The sequence below is a fragment of the Fukomys damarensis genome, unplaced genomic scaffold, assembly GCF_012274545.1.
Source record: "Fukomys damarensis isolate Sample0158 unplaced genomic scaffold, DMR_v1.0_HiC HiC_scaffold_5, whole genome shotgun sequence".
NCBI classification, from domain to species: Eukaryota; Metazoa; Chordata; class Mammalia; order Rodentia; family Bathyergidae; genus Fukomys; species Fukomys damarensis.
Window position 1 is genome coordinate 49,669,456 of NW_022900917.1, and position 18,779 is coordinate 49,688,234.

Sequence of the window (18,779 nt, forward strand, 5' to 3'; positions counted from 1 at the left end):
TCCTCACTGTAAAATAAAGTTAGTATTATACCTTCCTCCAAAAATTCTTATGAGGTTTAAGTGAGATAATGGAAGAAAGTTGAGGAAGCATTAGGCACACAGATGGTTAACATTTGTTCACATCTGGAAGACAAGCAGCCACATCAGAGAAATATTCTGTAGCCATGGCTCAGACCTACATAGGCCCAATCAACTGCAAGCACTTATAGAGAGGACCTCACTTGCATTGAGGATCACTTCATCTAAGCTGCATATGAAGGAAAATCCATTATTAATATTCCTAATCATCAGGTGAAAGAACAGACAGACCCACAGAATGTACCTATCTCCCCAGTCCCACCACAACTGCTTTAATTCACATGTTATTCCCTCTCAGACTATAACAAGAGCTTCCCACTGTCTTATCACCTTCATACCACACAGGAAGGGCTACCCAGCATCTGATCAGTGGAAGAAGGAGAGTTCACAGAGTCACTGTAGGTCTGTAAGGTTCAAAAACGATTCTTTTATAATGTTGAGGGCAAACATAGCCATACACATATTCCTCATCCAAATTATAACAAAAGCTTTACTGTGCCAAGAGGGCAGTTCTTCCAGTTGTGAGGAGAATATCATTAATAAGGTACATCCTTTATACTAACACTGCATATTGAAGATGACGTCTCTCTGAGATGCTTGGTGAAATTATAGAAAAACCTCAATACATCTCCAAAAGCTGCAATAATGTCCAGTCATGGGACTGAGCCACAGCTAGGGCTGGATACTACACAGCAGCCTATGAGTGGGAGCACAAGAGAAACTAGGCATGTATAGGGAACACCGTCTAGCCCTGGATGGGAGCAGTCATGAAAAAAAATCACATCTGCCCTCATTCCTTTCTGAACCAGCTCTGCCTTGGGCATTTTCCAGCTCAGTGTCACTGTAATGAAGACAGAACATCACCTGCAAACTCATCTCCATAAGTCACCAATGTGACCAGGTGAAATGCGCAATGTTGAGATTCTCCGTATTAGTGTACAAAGAGGCTGCAACTCTTACAACTGGCAACATTTTTACTTTATTATTATTATTATTATTATTATTATTATTATTATTATTATTATTATTATTATTATTATTATTATTATTTTGGTACCAGGGATCAAATTCAGGTCCCTACACTTGCGAGGAAGGCAGCAGCACCATTGAGCTAAATCCCCAGCCTTATTAATTTATTTTTCTACTTTATCCATGTGCTTGGTGCTTTACCCCTTGTTCTCCAGACATAAAAATCTATTCCCAAAACACACATCTATCTCTCCTATCTCCACTTTTGCCTTAACCTAGTCATTTTCAAGACTCAGCTGGACCATTCCTCATTCCAAGACCAACACAGACTGGATTGGGCACGATATCCTTACCGTACCAGTATGTCACATGTAACCTATAAAAGGAGTATTTAAAATATACAAAATATGGAGTGAACAATACTGCAAAATATTAAAATCAAAGCACAGTGTGTATATATCTTTCAGCAACTCTCCTGTAAATTTAAAGGGAAGAACTGTCCTATTTACCTTTGTATTTCTCCTTCCCATTCAAATAGGTTACTTACAATATTAGTTTATCTATACAGTTAAACAGTACAAAAATAAAGAACCTTCCACTAATGTAGCTAGACTGAGATGTACAAATTCACTCCCACGGCTACAGACTGACATATACAACCACCTACTCTTGGGGATAAATAAAGACAGACACAGAGCCACCAACTTCTAAAGCTAGACAAACACTTGTAATCTTGAAGATATTTCTGCAGATGCTGCTGGAGGATTGAGGGGCCAACTGTTCTTCCACTAACTTACCTTTGTATTTCATTATGAGGGTAGTGTTACGTTGTTGGGCAGCTGAGTATACTCAAGTGACCAAGCTCCAATTTTGTGATTATCCCTGATGTCATCAAAATATATACCACACTGATGAGCAAGTATTAGAGCAAAACACAAATCTGTACTCAGAGAGCAATATTTATCACACGTATAGACACTCCTGGGAATCTACTCGTATGGAATGGCTATTGATTCCTATTCAACTTAAGATGCTAAGGGTCCATCAAGATCAGCTAATGCTATTTCCTAACACAGGGTTGGGTATACCTATCTGTGCTAAAATGTAGCATAACTAGTTCTTTTTTGTTGAGAAAGCACAATTTTCTAAACAAGGCTTTACATTTTCTCCCTGTGGGTAGGCCATCACCTTTCACTTGTAAACTAAGCCTAGACTTTCCACAGATTCATAAATTCCATATATTTCCTCTTTCCAGAACAATTATTCCTAACTTCAGATTATAATGCACCTCTCAAAGGCCTCTACTATCTTTTGCAAGTGTATTCTAAATTCTGCCTGATAAACCTCTTTATACTTCTTTTTAAAATAGAATAAACAAGGAATTATGCAAAGGGTCAGAATTTAATAGAAAAGCAAACAGCTGCCCTGTTTGCCGCTAAACACTGATTCGTATTGGCCTAAAGATCTATCAAGACAAAAATTGAGCCAGGTGTGGTGACACAGTTCTGTAATCCCAGCACTCAGGACGTTGAAGCAGGAGGATTGCCATAAGATCAAGGCTGGGCTACACCATGAGTTCAAGGTCAGAATGAATTACAGAATGAGACCGTGATGGGGGGGGGGTTAGGTACGTGAAAATATTTGAAATTTTTCCATATCATCAAACCAAATATGGCAAGAAAAGTATGGTCAGTTAATGAAGCTATCTGGACGATGCATGGGAGTTTTCAATCTAGCAGGACCTTCAGATGGAATAAATTTATGAGGAGTCTTATCATATCGGGGAGAATCAACCTTGAGACTTATGTAAAGATTAGTCAAATTCATCTGCAGTGATTCAAGCTTCTGCAAAACATTATACTATCTTTTTTTAGGCAAAAAAAAAAACCAAAAGATGTGTTCTTCACAGGCTGAGAAGGGTTTTAAAAAAAGAAGTGAACCTAGTGGATAAGTAAGGAGATGTCTGCAGCGCAGGATGCTACCGAGGACATGACACAGGACCTCTGTGGTATAAAACAACCCAGAAAGATCTGGCTGCCATAATAAAATATTTATAGTCTTGGTCAAGAGCTCCATGATGGTAAAGAGCATTTGGCATTTCGAGGGCACAGGATTTCCTCTATACCTTAATTCATACATTTTTAAACAATTAAAATTTAAAGATTGAAAAGCAAAAACAAAAAAGAACAAGATATTAAAATTAAAGCATAAAATATGGGGTATTATAAAATAAAATTCAACAAAATAAAAGAAAAACTTTAAAGAAAGCCCTATTACTAAAATTTATTTAACACTAAACTAGAAGAGACAAAATAAATTGAGTGGCAGATAATAAAAAAAGGTCAGCACACCTTCATACCAAGGCCACTGACATTCCTTTCTTTGGTGAAGGCCCATTGCCGCATTGCTTTCCATTCTGCATGAGGCACCCTTGTGCAACTCTGGTGTGCTGGGTTGCCCATCCTGGCAACCACATGCTTCCCTCCAAGCACCTGCCCTGCCCCCTAACTCCTAAACTCCACTCACAAATTCTTCACCCTACTGTTCTATTTAGAAAGACAGTTGTGAGAGGGAGAGAGTGGGGAATCAATTCTGTTTTTACTTTGACAACAAATGTATGACTCCAATGACAAATTATTAATACATTTAACCTCTGTGAAATCTATGAAATGATAGCTGTGATAGAAAGTTCAATGCACTAATTGTGCTAAATTTTTAGGAAAAGAAATAGCAAAGAAAATTAGAAAAGACTAGGATGCCAAAATTTTTGGACTTTGTGCTTTTGAAGCAGACACACTGCCACTGAGCTAACTCCCCAGACCTTGGATGCCAAATTTACCTCATTTAAAACATGTATTTCAAACTCAACAGTTATTGACTTTGAATTTTACACATTTCAAGAAGTGATAGTCCTAATATTAGGACTGAGCCACAATCTACCTGGCTTGAGGACAGCTCACATTTGAATCCTGGAACTGGGAGTCCAACACTGGCCTGGCCTTTTGTAGTGCCCTTCAGGTCTCTGAATCTTTCCTGGTGAATATCTGTTACTTGGTATCATTCCTGGTTAACTGTAATCTTCCAATAACATCAGAACCTTCCCCCTTATTTATTTTTTATTTTGTTTTTTTCAGCACTGGGGATTAAACCCAGGACCTCATGCATGCCAGCAAAATGCTTTATCACTAAGATCCATCTCCAGCTGTCCACCTTACCATTAGGATAGTGACAATGTAGACTTTTTTTTTTTTTTGACAAAATCTCCCTATGTAGTTCAGCCTGGCCTCAAACTCAAAGTCCTCCTCCCTCAACTTCCTAATACACCATCATGCCAGCTAGACCACTTTATAAAGTGAAATGTTTAAAAATATAGAGTAGAAAGCACTCCAGAAAGAGTCAAATCAATTTTTAATATTAATATGTTCTAGATAGGCACAGTAGCAAACACCTGTAATCCCAGCACTGAGGGAGACTGAGGCAGCAGGACCAAAACTTTCAGCCTCACCTGGGCCACATAATGAGACCCTGTCTCAAAAAAATCAAAAGGGCTAGAAATGCAGTTCAATGCAAAGGCTCAATCACCAGTACTTAGGGGTGGGGGAAGAGAAAAAAGAAAGACTCAAGATAAATGAACTTTTGACATACAGTCAAAAATTAAGAGAAAACCCACAAGTTATTGAGTTTTAAAAATTGAATTGGATGCAAAGGTGATCTGGCTAAGACATCTATCACCCCACTGATCGCCTGGGTTGATTTGGCTGAGCTGGCTGGCTAGGCAGGTGTCCTCTTCCTCCCTCACCACTCCATGTGCGTTCCCCCTGAAGCTGTGCACTCGGTCGAAGAGGACGACCACCCCCAATAGAGGGGGACTGTTTCCTCGGTCAGGGGTATACAAGTGGCTGCTCTAGAACCTCCAAATCATACATTATAAAGCTAATACAAAAAGTATGCCTTTCAGTGATACTCTTAAGTGAAATAAACAGGACACACGTGTAAATACTGAATAGTTTCTCTAATGTGAGAAAATGAAAGTGTAATTAAGTACTTAAAGGTATAAAACATAATGTGAAATAGGAAGAAAAGCTGCAAAAGAGAAGGGGAAGTGGGAGGGATGGCGAAAAGAAAGAAGGAAATGGAATATGAGAAAAAGAAAAAATGGAAACGAAGTCTTTGTCAATAGGGAGGGGTGGAGGAATTGAAGGGAGGGCAGGGGAATGGGGAAAAAAATGAGGACCAAGATGGATTATGTAAAGTTCCAATTTGCAATGATGAATGTCATTATATTGTATACCTTGAATGTACCAATAAAATTAATTTTTAAAAAAAGTATGCCTTTCAGTGGTCCTTTATCATAGAATATGTAAGTAACAAACCATAAGACATATAAATGACTACTTTGTGTGGTAGTGCATGCCTGTAATCCCAGCACCCTGCCAGGCTAAGTCAAGAGGATCACAAGTTCAATTCTAGCCAGTCTTTAAAGAGACCCTGTCTCAAAGCAAAAAAAAAAAAAAAAAAAAAAAAAAAAAAAAAAAAGCTATTTACACCAGGCGTGGTGGTGAATGCCTATAATCCCAGCATTCAGGAGGCTGAGGCAGGAGGATCACTGTGAGTTCGAGACCCGCCTGGGCTACATTGTGAGACCATCTCCAAAAAAACAACAAATAAACGTGAGAGACAGCTCAGTATGAATGCCTTGGATTCAATCTTTAGTACCATACACAAAGAGGCAAAAAAGATGTCACATTTATTATGGACAGTATTTCCATGACTTAGGAAAACAAAGATAATTTTGGCAGTCAGAACCCCATTACCTGGATTCATAATTATCTTCTTTGAACTGCCAAGGAGACAGCACAAAAATTCAGATGCACTCACATGCAGAGGCCACTCACTTTTCAATCAGGTGCTATAGGTAGGATGAGACTAGGCAGACCAAATGGTAAAACCACCATCCACCATAACAGAAGACCAACTCCCATGAAATTATATTGTTCCCATAGAATTTATGGCTAAACATAAAATTAGAATTATAATGAAAGTATGAGGGTATTGTCTTTCTAAGAATTAAAAAAGAACACTGCCTCATTTCTTAACTTGTAAATTTCCAAGTTTAACATTTTAAAGCTAAGCCACTTAGACTTCTATAAAGAGGTGGCTGAAGAGAGGGCTAGCATTTCAGATGACTGATGCTTCATTCAGTGGCTTTGCACAAATATCTGATGACTCAAAAATCTTTACATAACTAAGAAACAAATGTTATAGTATTTGTATACAATTTTGTATTTTTCTAAAGCATTTCACATAAGACTTTTCAATTTTAAATATATCAGCTTATGAGTCCTTTTGCTCTGTCTCCGATCCCTAACATCGCAACTACATCTACTATAACATACGTTGCACCCTAAATTTCTACTTATGAAAGACTTCAAAGGAATGTGTCTCCAGAAAAATCTCCCTTTAATATCCATCATTGTCCATGGCCTCCTCACCTTTCAACTTTCATTTGGTGGGGTCTACAACCTCTCTCACATAAACCAAAATGGCAACAGCCCACTGCTCCACAATCCACTGCAAGGACCAACATGGTCCATTTCTATAACTTGCACAGAGTATGAGGAAGTACAACTTGCTTTCATGGGTCAATGTTGTTAGGCATTCTTTTCCCCGAATGGATATAAACTGACTCACATCTTGTCACAGACATCACGGTCTTTATGAAAAATGACTGAGGACTCTCTGACCCTGCTTATTCTCCTGATCTGAGTCAAGAGGGAAAGGGCCAAGATGTGAATCTCACAGGCAATAGAAGGGCACTGCGGTGGTATTATAATGTAAAGAGGGACCAGGAATTTAAAAGAGCTATGGTTCCGTCGTTGAAGAGAAGGAAAATCTCTGAGGCAGTAGATCCTATCTGTAACCAAGTGCTTGGATTGAATACACCAGAGTCAGCAGGATGGGCTGGTACACTCTTTTTTTCCTTGCTTCATACCACTGAAAGGGCTTAAAAGTCTACTTCGTGACTACATATTTAAAATTTGACCACATGGTTGTCCAAACATCCAATCTCTATCTTTCTAACTGTTCAGTATCTTAGGTCATGACTTAGTATCACATGTGAGAAAAAGAAAGATAAGAAAAGAAACCATGGATTTAATGTACTTTATTACCTATGTACCTGATGGAAAGATAACTGATTATCTGTTTTTTCTACTTATTACCAAACTTAGCTTAAAGGTTTGCTTTTGTTTTTAATCTGTTATCAAGTTTTACACACACAAGAACATATTATAAACGATGTAGTAGTTTACCAAAACATCCCACTGTTGGGGTTGCTAATTGAATATAACTATTTCTTGGATAAATTCTACTACTCTTAGCTCATAATTGAGAAAATGGTACCCAAAAGTAACTTCATCAAAAGAAAGCTACTACACAACTATTAACTACTACTGCTAGTGTTGATTACAGAGACTAACAAAAAGCACATCTTACATGTTTTTGGTGCTTTGTGTGGCTTTTTAAAATGAGTGGCACGTTTATTTTCTGGTTTGAAATAAAATGTATCCTGGGCTGAGAATTTAGCTCAGTGGTTTCACAGCCTGACTTGTAAGAACAAGGTCCCAAGTTCTATCCCCCGTGCCCCCCTCCAAAAAAATAAATAAAATGTATCTTCATTCATTAGAATAATAGCATTTTAGTTTTCTGCTAAATTTAACACTAAGGTAGGAAATAGAGCAAGGAACACACTGTGTTCCTAGAAATTGTATTAGCAGCAAGGCTACATTGCTTCATTTAACTTGATCTTCAGTAGTCAAGTCACAATCTTTGGCCAAGTTCCGTTCTTTCTGTACATTCAAAGAATCTTTATATAGCTAAATGGACCACTAAATCCCTCAATTGTGATTCAAAGGAAGCACTTCCTCCAAATTCTCTCCCATTTCACAGGGCTGACACATGTAACAACAAAAAACACATTGAAAAGAAGAGTGCAAATCCTCATATTTCAGCTCCATGAATCCTTCAAGTGGAAAATGGTATTCTTCCTAACCCACGAATATCTTAGCTTTTATTTCAAATATTAACAGTCAATATATGAAAGCTCTAAGGACACTTGGGAAAGAGTACTAAAAACAGGATAGAAAAAAATATATTTAAAGTTAAAAGGAAAGGGGAAAAAGATATAATTCTACTAGATAAGTAGAATATGGCCCATTTTTCTCATCATGAAGATTTTAAGTATCTTTTTGAGATGCTGAATAATTTTTTCTGTTTCACTATCATTCAATATAACCGTTTCTGAGCAGATTCTTTTAGGTTCACCTGCATAGGAAAGATAGACATAAAGTAATTACATTTTGGTTGTCAAAAGGTCCAGTTCTCTGGGAATGCCATAAAGGTACATGAGGAAAGCCAGCTCCCCTGACAGCAGCTACCCTCCTCACATTTTTTATTTCAGAGGGCGTGCAAATGACACAGACGAAGCTCTCTCCCTGTCAGTGACACAATGCACAATGAGCCAGACCACCAGCAGGTCATTTCTTCACTACCCACTCAAAAGAAGCACATTTGTTTGCAAAATCACAGCAATGATATGGCATACAGTGCTGCAGAAGAAAGACGTGAGTAGTTACTAGGCTAGATTTTTCATTTCACTTCTGTTTATTCCCTCAGTTTCAGCTCTCTGTAGGAAAATTATTTTCTGTATAAACAAATTCATCAAGTTAACTTATTCAAGGATGGAAATAACTGGTATCACATAACATTTTGCAAAACAAAATTGCCACTGTTGTATTCTAGTGCTTAAAAGCAAAGTGCTATGGCAATTCAACCCCAGCACTAACATAACCCAAACCCCCTATTACCTTCATCACTGCATATTCAATTTACATAATTATTCTGCTATGCTAGTCAGAATTTACATGTAGTTGTATGCATTCTAGTTATCCTTGATCAGGGATGCTATTTTCTTGTAGACATCGTAGAACATGGAAACTACAACTCAACACACTCAATTGATCTGATCAATAGAAACATGTTGTTTGACAAAACAATGGTTCATTTTATGCATTTACTTAAAATCTCAATCCAATTACCATCTTTGAACAACCAATCCTGAAATACCATGAACAACAAGAAAGCTTTTCAGGATAGTCCTTGCCACACTTCCTTTTAAATCCACAGGTGGCCATGTAAGTGATGGTGTTACCAGGGCCAAGAGAGGTCACCAACACACTTGGTACCCCCCCCCCAAGCATGGCCACCTAAGCCTCTGGGATACATTACATCAGCTCCCTTTTCTCTTGTATATCTATAAACTCATCAGATGTGTTCCCATTCAGTTATTTATACCACATAAGGGAAAAACTGTTACAGACAGCACACACTGCCTGAGAGACTATTAGCTAAAAGCAATAGAAAGGACCAGACTTTCTTTCTGGGAGAAAATATGCCCTCTTCTTTCTACCCAAAGTGTGACTCTAATACAAAATCCTTACTAAGATTCATCAATACCAAACACAGTGAAGACTCTGATTCATACTTTAGAGTGACAACTGATGGCACAAATCAGAAAGCTACCTCAGGGTAACATAGCACATGTATCTGTACTATGGTGTGCCCAGGATCCAAATAGTTCCTTAAAATTATCAGACAAATGTTCACAATTTCCATTGTTAAATACACTTTTCAATATTTGCCCCAAGCTACTCTACAGGAGGCAGCACATGGTACAAAACAAAAACAAAAGGTCGTAAAAGATAGGGTCAGTTTGATGTAGACTCAGAGCTTGAAAGGATATACCTGGAAATCTATGACAGTATCTCAGATACTGCGGTTTTCTTTCATTAATTTCTACCATTAGGTGAAAACTTCAAAAAGTTAAAATGAAAAATGAAGCCAAACCTCTCAATACTAAAACTGATACTGGTACTATATTTTGTGAACTTCAGAAAGCTGGGTTTTTGTTTTTGTTTTTTTGAGACAGGGTCTCAGTATGTATAGTTCAGGCTGGCCTTCAACTCACTATCTATGTAGCCCGGGCTATTCTCCAACTTTCTGTGACCCTCCTACCTCAAAAAGCTTATTTAAAACAAATATTCATACATTTTATGAAAAACATAGTATTTTTTAAAGATTTTGCTTTGATTTTTTTCTCCTTGGAATAAGCACACAGTTCTTATTAAAAGCATAATATTTAGATTTAATCAACTACATATTTTTAAAACCTCAGACTGAAATTCTAACTGTATTTTCCTTGCTCATTATTTTGTCTTCAATACATAAAATAGTACCTGAAATAATAAGCATTTAATATCTCTTCAATAGATTTTGTAATGGGTGAGTTTAGAAAAATGTTCATAAGGAGGAAAGAATTACTAATAGTTTTAAATTAAGAGTGTGAAGCATCTAAGAAACTTCAAAAGTAAATAAAAATATTAAGCTATCAGTAAGTTTGAGTTATTGACTACAATTCAGCAAGAAGCTGAAAATTCATTTGTTCTTTCACTTGGTAGCAGCATCTTTTTCATCCTAGACTTAACCTCTTCTATTACAGTCATTATCTGCACAAATACACAGAAGTTCAGGCAACAAAAGACCAGTCTATGAGCCAGCAATTTCAGAATTGACTGTGTATATGCACGTGTTTACTCATGCTCTAGGGGCAGGGAGGCGGAGCATATTTTCTAATGGAGTTTGCAAACAGGCTCAGATTAACCAAGTCTGACCATACTTCCATCTGGAAACTATATTTTCTAACATGAGCCATATTCTGAAAAATAGATTCAGATGTTTGGAACTGGTTCAGAACAGTTGTTAGAAATGTTCAGTACAAATGAAAAAAATTAGCCTTCAATGTCTTCTCTCAGCTTTTCTTACTGAATAAATATGCCTTCTGGGGGGTCAGAGAGTTGGTGGGGGACCAGAGAAGGAGGGAGGCTCATTCCTAGAACCTAAAATTCATGCTATTCCTGAATACCTATCTAATGGATGAGTGGTGTTTGATTTCTCCTACTCTGTGCACTAGGATTCAACCTGTTCCTGGAAGATTGCCTCCACCAACAAGAGAAAATTAATTTTGTTTCAAATTCTGGGAAACATGGTTGAAATACTTAGTAATACACAATGACCTTGCTTTCTTTATAATCCTTCCTACCCAGTTCTACACAGCCACCGAAGGTGGGGTTTGCTGGTCTTTCTATGCTTACAAATTATTGTGTTGTTAATTTGGCTCCATCTGTTAGATGACAAACTTTCACAAAAATATAAAAACCTGATTTTTAAATAATTTTGGTCTAGTAAGGTCTCCAAACATTTCATAATAATCGAGTCCTAAATTACAGAATGTACAAAACCTTTGCTTTTTAGTATGGCCGTTAGAAAAAGACACTCAACAACAGTGATGAAAATAAACATGTGCCCCTTCCCACTCAGTCCTATTTCGTAGAAAACCACTATTGGGGCTCATTTCAATACTCTTGAGTGTTCCGTGGTGGTTGTTTCTGCCCACAGCCTACCTTGACTTTTTGCTGGTTTTGGGTTTTGGCGTGGTAGTTTTTGCTTTCTTTTCCTTTGGCTCTTTGGGAATCTTAGGGGCTTTTGGGGTCTTGGGTTCCTTGGGCTCTTTTTTTTCCTTAGGTTCTTTCGGTTCCTTCTTTACCTTCGGCCTTTTCTTTTTCTTTTTTTCTTCTTGGGACCCATCCAGTAAGTTCCTATTTAGTTCTTGGTTATCAACCCCACCAGAGAAGTCATCCTTACTAAAACTTTTACTGGGATCCTCTGCAACAATATGATTATTTTTCTTTTTCTTCTTCTTCTGCTGTGGCTGCTGTTCTACTGGAGGCAGGTAATCATCGCTCTTCACTAGCTGAGCATTCGGTCCACTAACCTGAGTCATATCCGGCACTGGTTTCTCTAGAAAGGGCTCCGATGGAGAATGCTAAGAGACACAAACAGGAATTGAAATTAGTTTAAAATTCTTCATAGTGAAGAAAGGAACTGAAAGCTAATGGATGATGTTTCTGAAACTTAACTCTCCACTTAAAGCAGCAAATATCTTACCAACTATATACCTGGAATCTATTTTTCTTTTCTCATCCAAAAAAATGTTTCCTTATGACCAAAGTTTTTAAAGTTAAAAAAAAAATCAATTTATTAATGCAGAAAAAAATTTGGTGCAGGAAGGGAAACAACTGTTATTTACTGAAGATGCTGTCCATGATTAAAAACAGAAATGGTAGAATGCAAAACCTCACCAAAACTTAATCCATGAACACTTACTAAGTTTTCCCCCAATGTACAGAATTTAGCCATGAAAGAAGAAAAAAAAAAAACAAAACAACAACAACAAAAAAGCAAGTATACTGAAGATTGCAAGATTCTGCTATGATGAAGTTTGAAATCAAGGGTGAAACCAACACGTAAATACTGAACAGTACAAGTCATTTCTGGTTTAAGTGACATTAATTAAAATATTATATTAATTTAAAGTCACGTATCCAAGCTTAGTGATTTTTAGTTGGTTAAATTTCTTGGACTGATAAGGAAGGCTTGCAACCATTATTCTCCTTAAAGCTTTGCAGTTTGAGATTTCACTGAGGAAGAGAACTCAGTTAATTTGATATGCCTTACAGGAGATTCTTGGCATTTACTAGGGACATACTCAGAAACTGTCTTTAGAATAACAGAAAACTCTCACAACTTGGATAGGATGCTGGACAGTCAGCTGAGATCAAATAACAGCCTCACAGCTCTTGCTCCAAGCCAGGGCAGAGCTAGGTTATGATAACCTAATGACATCTAAAAACTTTTAATTTCAATGAAATTCCTGAAAGTGTTAAATCTACAACTGTCACTCATTTTCTGCCTTTTTCACATGCTTCTCCAGACACATGGTAAATGCAAGCAAGCAATATTATTACTATGTGCCAGGCACATATTTCTCACCTAGCATATCAATGAATCCCCAGCCCAGGCCTACAGACTAAATATGGTGATCCTTTTATTAATTGTATAGTTGAGGACAATGACACTCTAACAACAAGTAACTTGCCTAAGGAGATACAGATGAAAAGTGACAGAACTGAGATGGACACAAAAGCAACACAACCTCCAAAAGCAGGGTAGGCAGGAGAGGTCATGACCACTTCCACAGAGGCTTCAGACTGATATAGTGTAAGCCAAGGCTCACCATGGGTCATGAAAGATTAGAATCAAACATGAAAGTACAGTTAACATAAATTAAATCCAAATACTAGTATTTATTGAGCACCTATCTGTCTTAGTTCACCTGAATTTCCCAACAAAAATATGAAACTCATCCCCATCTTTCAGAAAGGAAGAATTCAAGGAGGTAATGGTGGCCACCCAACGCCACATAAGAAACAAAGCTGAAATTTGAATCTAGGTTTCCTAAACCCAGTGTTCTTCCAACGCTGTCCAATTCCTAAAACCTCACAATACAGGTGTCTTACTGGGAAGGTTCTACAGGTTTCATTCAATTTACAAAGTGATTGAAAAAAAAACAAAACAGTAGTTATTCAATTTATACTGTTTCCACTAAAACTTGCAAAAGAAATTTACATCCAATTCTCTAGCTGCACTGGCAGAAGAGAAAGAACTCAGACCTCTGAGAGATTAAAATTCTAGTCTGGGGCCCACCATTAACTCTATCATTTGGGGATATATATCACTTCACCCGTCTGGATAGTTTCCCCAACTGTAAAGTGAAAGTTTTGGGTTCCATGGTTTCCAAAATATGCTTCAAATTTTAATAGTATTAAAGTCTTACAAAACAAATTGCCCTTTCTTGGATATAGCTGAGAAGGAATGAGACTGAAAACAGGATATACTGGAAGGAGAAGCAGGATCAAAGTTTGAAGAAGAGTACAAAGCTTCTGTACAGGGTAATAGAGCTAACCAAACACTGAGGAGCTACTCCTGATCCTTTATACTATCCCCTGATAAACACTCTGAAGTGTCAACTGATTTAAATAGCTTAAGTCTAATTAATCACCACATATTATTTCCTAATGTAATTAAAAAGATAACAGCATATCATTTTTTGCGAGGGACACAGAAATCAAACTTATTTGGAAGAAGTTATTTTTCAGGTAGTGGAAGGCAAAGTTGTTCCTGGAAAGAGTAAGTCTAAACAATGACTAAAACTTAGAATAGTGGCTTGATGTTAGGTTATGTACCTTGCTTTTACTCCGCATGGCATCAACTCCAGTAGCAGAAAATAGTTTCTAATGAGAGATTCCCTGGTACACATTTATGAAATAGAAAAAGCATATAGCAAAACACAAAGACTGAAAATTTACGTACACACTGTAGCATACAAATCATTTTCAATGCTTCTTTTAGGAATAAATAACACATAAATTAATAATTCAGTAAAAAATTTAACCTTGCATAAGGAGGAAAGAAGTAAAGATTAAACACAAAATAAGTATTGATCTTATTTTATGTACAGCAGAATTATGTTTTGGTACTATCTGAAATAGGGTGAAAAAGGTGCTCAGAAATATTATAGTGTTTACCAGACCCACATCTCCTTAAATCTTTTAGAGAAAAGCTGTTTTTGTAAACATTTAACAAAGAACAGATGGCCTGCCTTAATCATGTGAGGAAAAAAACCTGGAACTCCCAGTAATACCCTGACAAAGTCTCACAGGCCTAGCCGTCCGTACCCCACCACGTACACACCAGATGCATGGTACAGTCTTCCCTAATGCTATTTAATTTTACATCTGACATTTTCCCATCAATTCCCACTGCCTGACAGGTAATCAATGCCATTAACATCTGATATAACCATATAGGGCATTCCTAAAACCTTTCATTTTAAAAAACACCCTGTATGACTTTCTCTGTGTGACATTCTTTTCTATCATAATTCTGTATGCCCTTTGGGATATTATGGAATATATAAGGACAATGCCATAAACTTTTGAAATTTATAAAGCCTAAGTGATATTTAAATGAGTAAAAATGACCTAAGGGTGTTTTGTTTTAAAAAGCTTACCATACTAAGCTAAAGAGAATTGTTTTTCTCTTTAACTCAATTGTTCACAGAATGTAAATAAGAAAACATGAAAATAAGTTAATTTAACCAAAGGAGAGCTGAGGTATGGAAGGTAAAGGCAATCCCTCTGCTACTTTTAAGAAACCTAACCTATAATGCTCAGAAGGATCACAGAAAAAAATGAATTGTAGAACTTTTTTATGACTTATTATCTGCCTCCAGTGTGCTATTCTTCCATGATTCATTAGCATTTTCTGGTTTAAAAAAACTATCTTATTATTTTTGCCTTAATTACATTATGAGGCCTCAACTTATTATCAATGTCCAGTGACAGTAGCAATGATGTATTATTAACTGCAGTGTTTCCAACAAATACTTATAAAAGATGCAAAGTGCTACATTTTGCAATACAGATATCTATGGATAAACACGTTGTTAACAGGCAATTTTATGTGGATTTGCTTACATACAAACAAGTCAAAACAATGCTTTACAAAAAGAGATACTACTGATTGCACTAGAGTGAGGTGAAACTTCTGGACATGTGTAGCTCTCAGGAAGATGATAAAGAGAAGCACATGAGCTCTAACGAGAAATCCTTTGATCCATGTAAAGGTGAGATCCACGTAAAGAAGTGGTCAGCCAATCAGATCCAAGTAACAAGAAATAAAAGCATTATATCCACTGAATATGATTTAAATGGTTTGTAAAAATACAGATTTTAATTTAAAACATAGGGTTGAAATATACTATCTGGTATTTTTGAAGTGGCTTTGGAGACACATTTCTATTACTGATATCCTTAACTACTTTTGTCGGCACTTCCTGGGGTCTTGGTCTCTCTACATTCTTTTAAAATGAAATTACTGGTATGAAAACAGAAGCTCTATCTTCAACCACAAGTGTACAATGATTCAAAGAGCATTTAGCAAAGGTTCAGTAAGTGCTGTTGAGACTAACAATGACAGATAAAAAAAATGCATTCAAAATCTGATGCCCAATTCATTTATTCATTCAACAAATATTTGAAGATATAACTTAGCAAGGCAGCCACTTGGGAAGTGGAAAATGAGGGAGTGCACAGCACCTAATCTAAACTGAAACCATTGAGGCTTCCTAAAAGAAGTCAGAACAGGCAGGAATAGAAAGGGACACAGGCTCTGGCCAGGAATCTGTTCCTCGGCAGAACTAGCCTGAACAATGAATCATGCCTAACACTATATGGTTGGCGGCATAAAAATGCATTACAAACAAGTTGCTTGAGGGGGCAGTGCTTAGGATTATAAACCCAAGGCCTCACACATGGTAGGCAAATGTTCTATCACTGAGTTATATTCCCAGCCCTTCTTTTATTTTTATTTTTATTTTGAAACAGGGTCTAGCTAAGTTGACCAGGGTAGCCTCACACTTATGATCATCCTGCCTTAGCCTCCTGAGTAGATGGGATTATAGGCACGTACCACTGCACCAGGAAAACTAACTTTATGGGGTAGTAAATCAAGACAAGCAGACAGGTGTTTAAATGCCAAGTGAAATAATTTTTTCAATAATTCTTAACTTGATCTGATATAAAATACTAAGCATTGAAATATTATTAAGAGAAATTAAGAACTGGAATGTTTTGTTTGACTTAGTACAAACAGAGTCAAGACATCAAGTTCAAGCTTTTAAGTGTCAGTTTTGACACCTTCTTAACAATTTCCACGAAAAATTATTTGTTGAATGGATATACTTATGAACACAAAAACACGAATGAACATTATCAGGCTTGTTGATCATATGAAGCAACTGAAAGGGCAAAAAATGTAAGTTAAAGGTATTCACGAAATACCCTTGAGTCCATAAAAACTGGATGTGGGTCACATGAGTTGTTCACAGAATTTTGGTCAGCCAAGCTCATTAGTTTACTATAGGACTTTCCAAGCCCATGGGATTGGGAGGAGGGGGCTGATGAAGAAACACGGTGAGCATTCCTAATACAACCATCCAAAATCTGAAATGCTGCAAAAGCAAAAACATTCTGAGGACCAATGGGACACCACAAGTGGAAAATGTGATATTATGAAACCTTGTTTCATGCAAAAAGTTATTTAAATTATATAAAACTACTTTCAGACTGTATGTATAATATATAATACATATGAAACAAATTAATTTTGTGTTTAGACTTGGGTCCTCTCTCCAAGATATATTATGTATATGCAAATACTAACTGGAAAAAAAAATCACAAATCCTAAGTACTTTCTAATTCCAAGAATTCTGAATAAGGGATATTTAGTTTATAGTACACATCATGCCTGTCCTAGAAGTATTAAACCATGGCATTATCATCTTGAATAAAAATGTTCTTCAAAATACACTTAACTCTACTGCTGCAGCCTAAAGCAGGGCAAATCTATTATCTTCTCTTGGATGGATGGGTGTGTGTGTGGTGGTTACCAAAGGTTTTACAAGCCAGCATATGACTGAACAAATACAATTTTATATAAAAATTACTGAAACAGCTGACTAAATTGGCAGTTTCTTTTGTGGTCAATATACATCACTGGTAGAAATAAAACAGGGATATTAATAAAGATATAAAAAGAATACTAGCATAATTTTGTCATAATATAAACACATTCAAGAAAATTATCAAGTTAAATAAAATGAATTCTGCAATATAATTTATCTCATATTTACTTCAGATTTATTAATTTTAAAAATTACTGCTAAAATACCTAATTTTAAAAGGCACTTTTGAACTTGTTTTTGTTATTAGTCATTAAGTTATTTTAACTTATCAGAATAGATATACCATACAAACAAAATCTTAAGCAACTATTAACATGAACCATTTTATAGTACCTAAGTTACAAACATAATTTGAATTATTGGAGTCAAATAATGAAAACAATGAGCCAAGCAATCATGTTAAATTTAAAAGTGAATAGTTTTACATCAGGTACAGAACACTGGGCATCTTCCATTATTTTAAGAGTGGAGCCACACCATAGGAACTATCAAACAGCATTCTAAATGTACAACATTCTATGATGTGCTTCTCTAGTCAGTTTGACTGTAAAATACAGCAATGAAACTCCAAAGCTAAACAAAGCCCTTCAAATGCCTGATAAATTCCAACTGGAGAAAGCAGGGTTCCTCTCAGTAGAGGAGCATAGTGTATTTGCCCACAGTTTCTTCACTGAATTGCCCTGCTACCCTTCTGATCATCTCCCCTTCCCTGAGTCTTCTGGATTTGTGTAGCTCTCAATAGACTGCACCCAGGGGTCTGAGTGCTGCCTCACAGCACTCAGCGTGCAATGGGCAAGGAGCAGATCCACGTGCCCTGAGCCTGTGCTGCTGTGCCAGCAAGGCTACTTCTAGCCAGGGCTCCTCAGGGAAAAGGAAGAGGGGCTGAGGACTCACCCTAGTGTTAGAAGAAAGACACTGCCAGAATGCCAGAAGTCCTGAAGGCATCTCTGTACTGAGTGATTTCCTTTTCCATTTGTTGTACGCTTATTTTTACGTGCCACAAGCACTACTGAGCATTTTATATACCTTCTAAGTTTTTTTGAATAGCTCTCTTAAGGTTCATGCACTAGGTGCTGTTACTGCTGTTTTCATAAAGGAGGAAACTGAAGCTTTAAGATTAGTTTATCCAGCTGAAAAATGATGTAGATGTAGCTATGAAATCTGTGAACCTTACTAGGCCTTCCCTGAGAA

At 36.8% G+C, this 18,779-nt stretch overlaps 1 protein-coding gene across 2 annotated transcripts in view; it reads right to left on the reverse strand.

Annotated features, from left to right (window-relative positions):
• Chd7 (chromodomain helicase DNA binding protein 7) overlaps positions 1-18,779 on the reverse strand; it is a 122,230-nt gene that overhangs the window by 74,270 nt on the left and 29,181 nt on the right. For both annotated transcript variants that reach the window (XM_010640544.3, XM_010640533.3), the window contains exon 2: positions 11,565-11,986. In XM_010640544.3, coding sequence (XP_010638846.1) covers positions 11,565-11,986 — 422 coding nt within the window. The remainder of the gene's footprint in view (positions 1-11,564; positions 11,987-18,779) is intronic.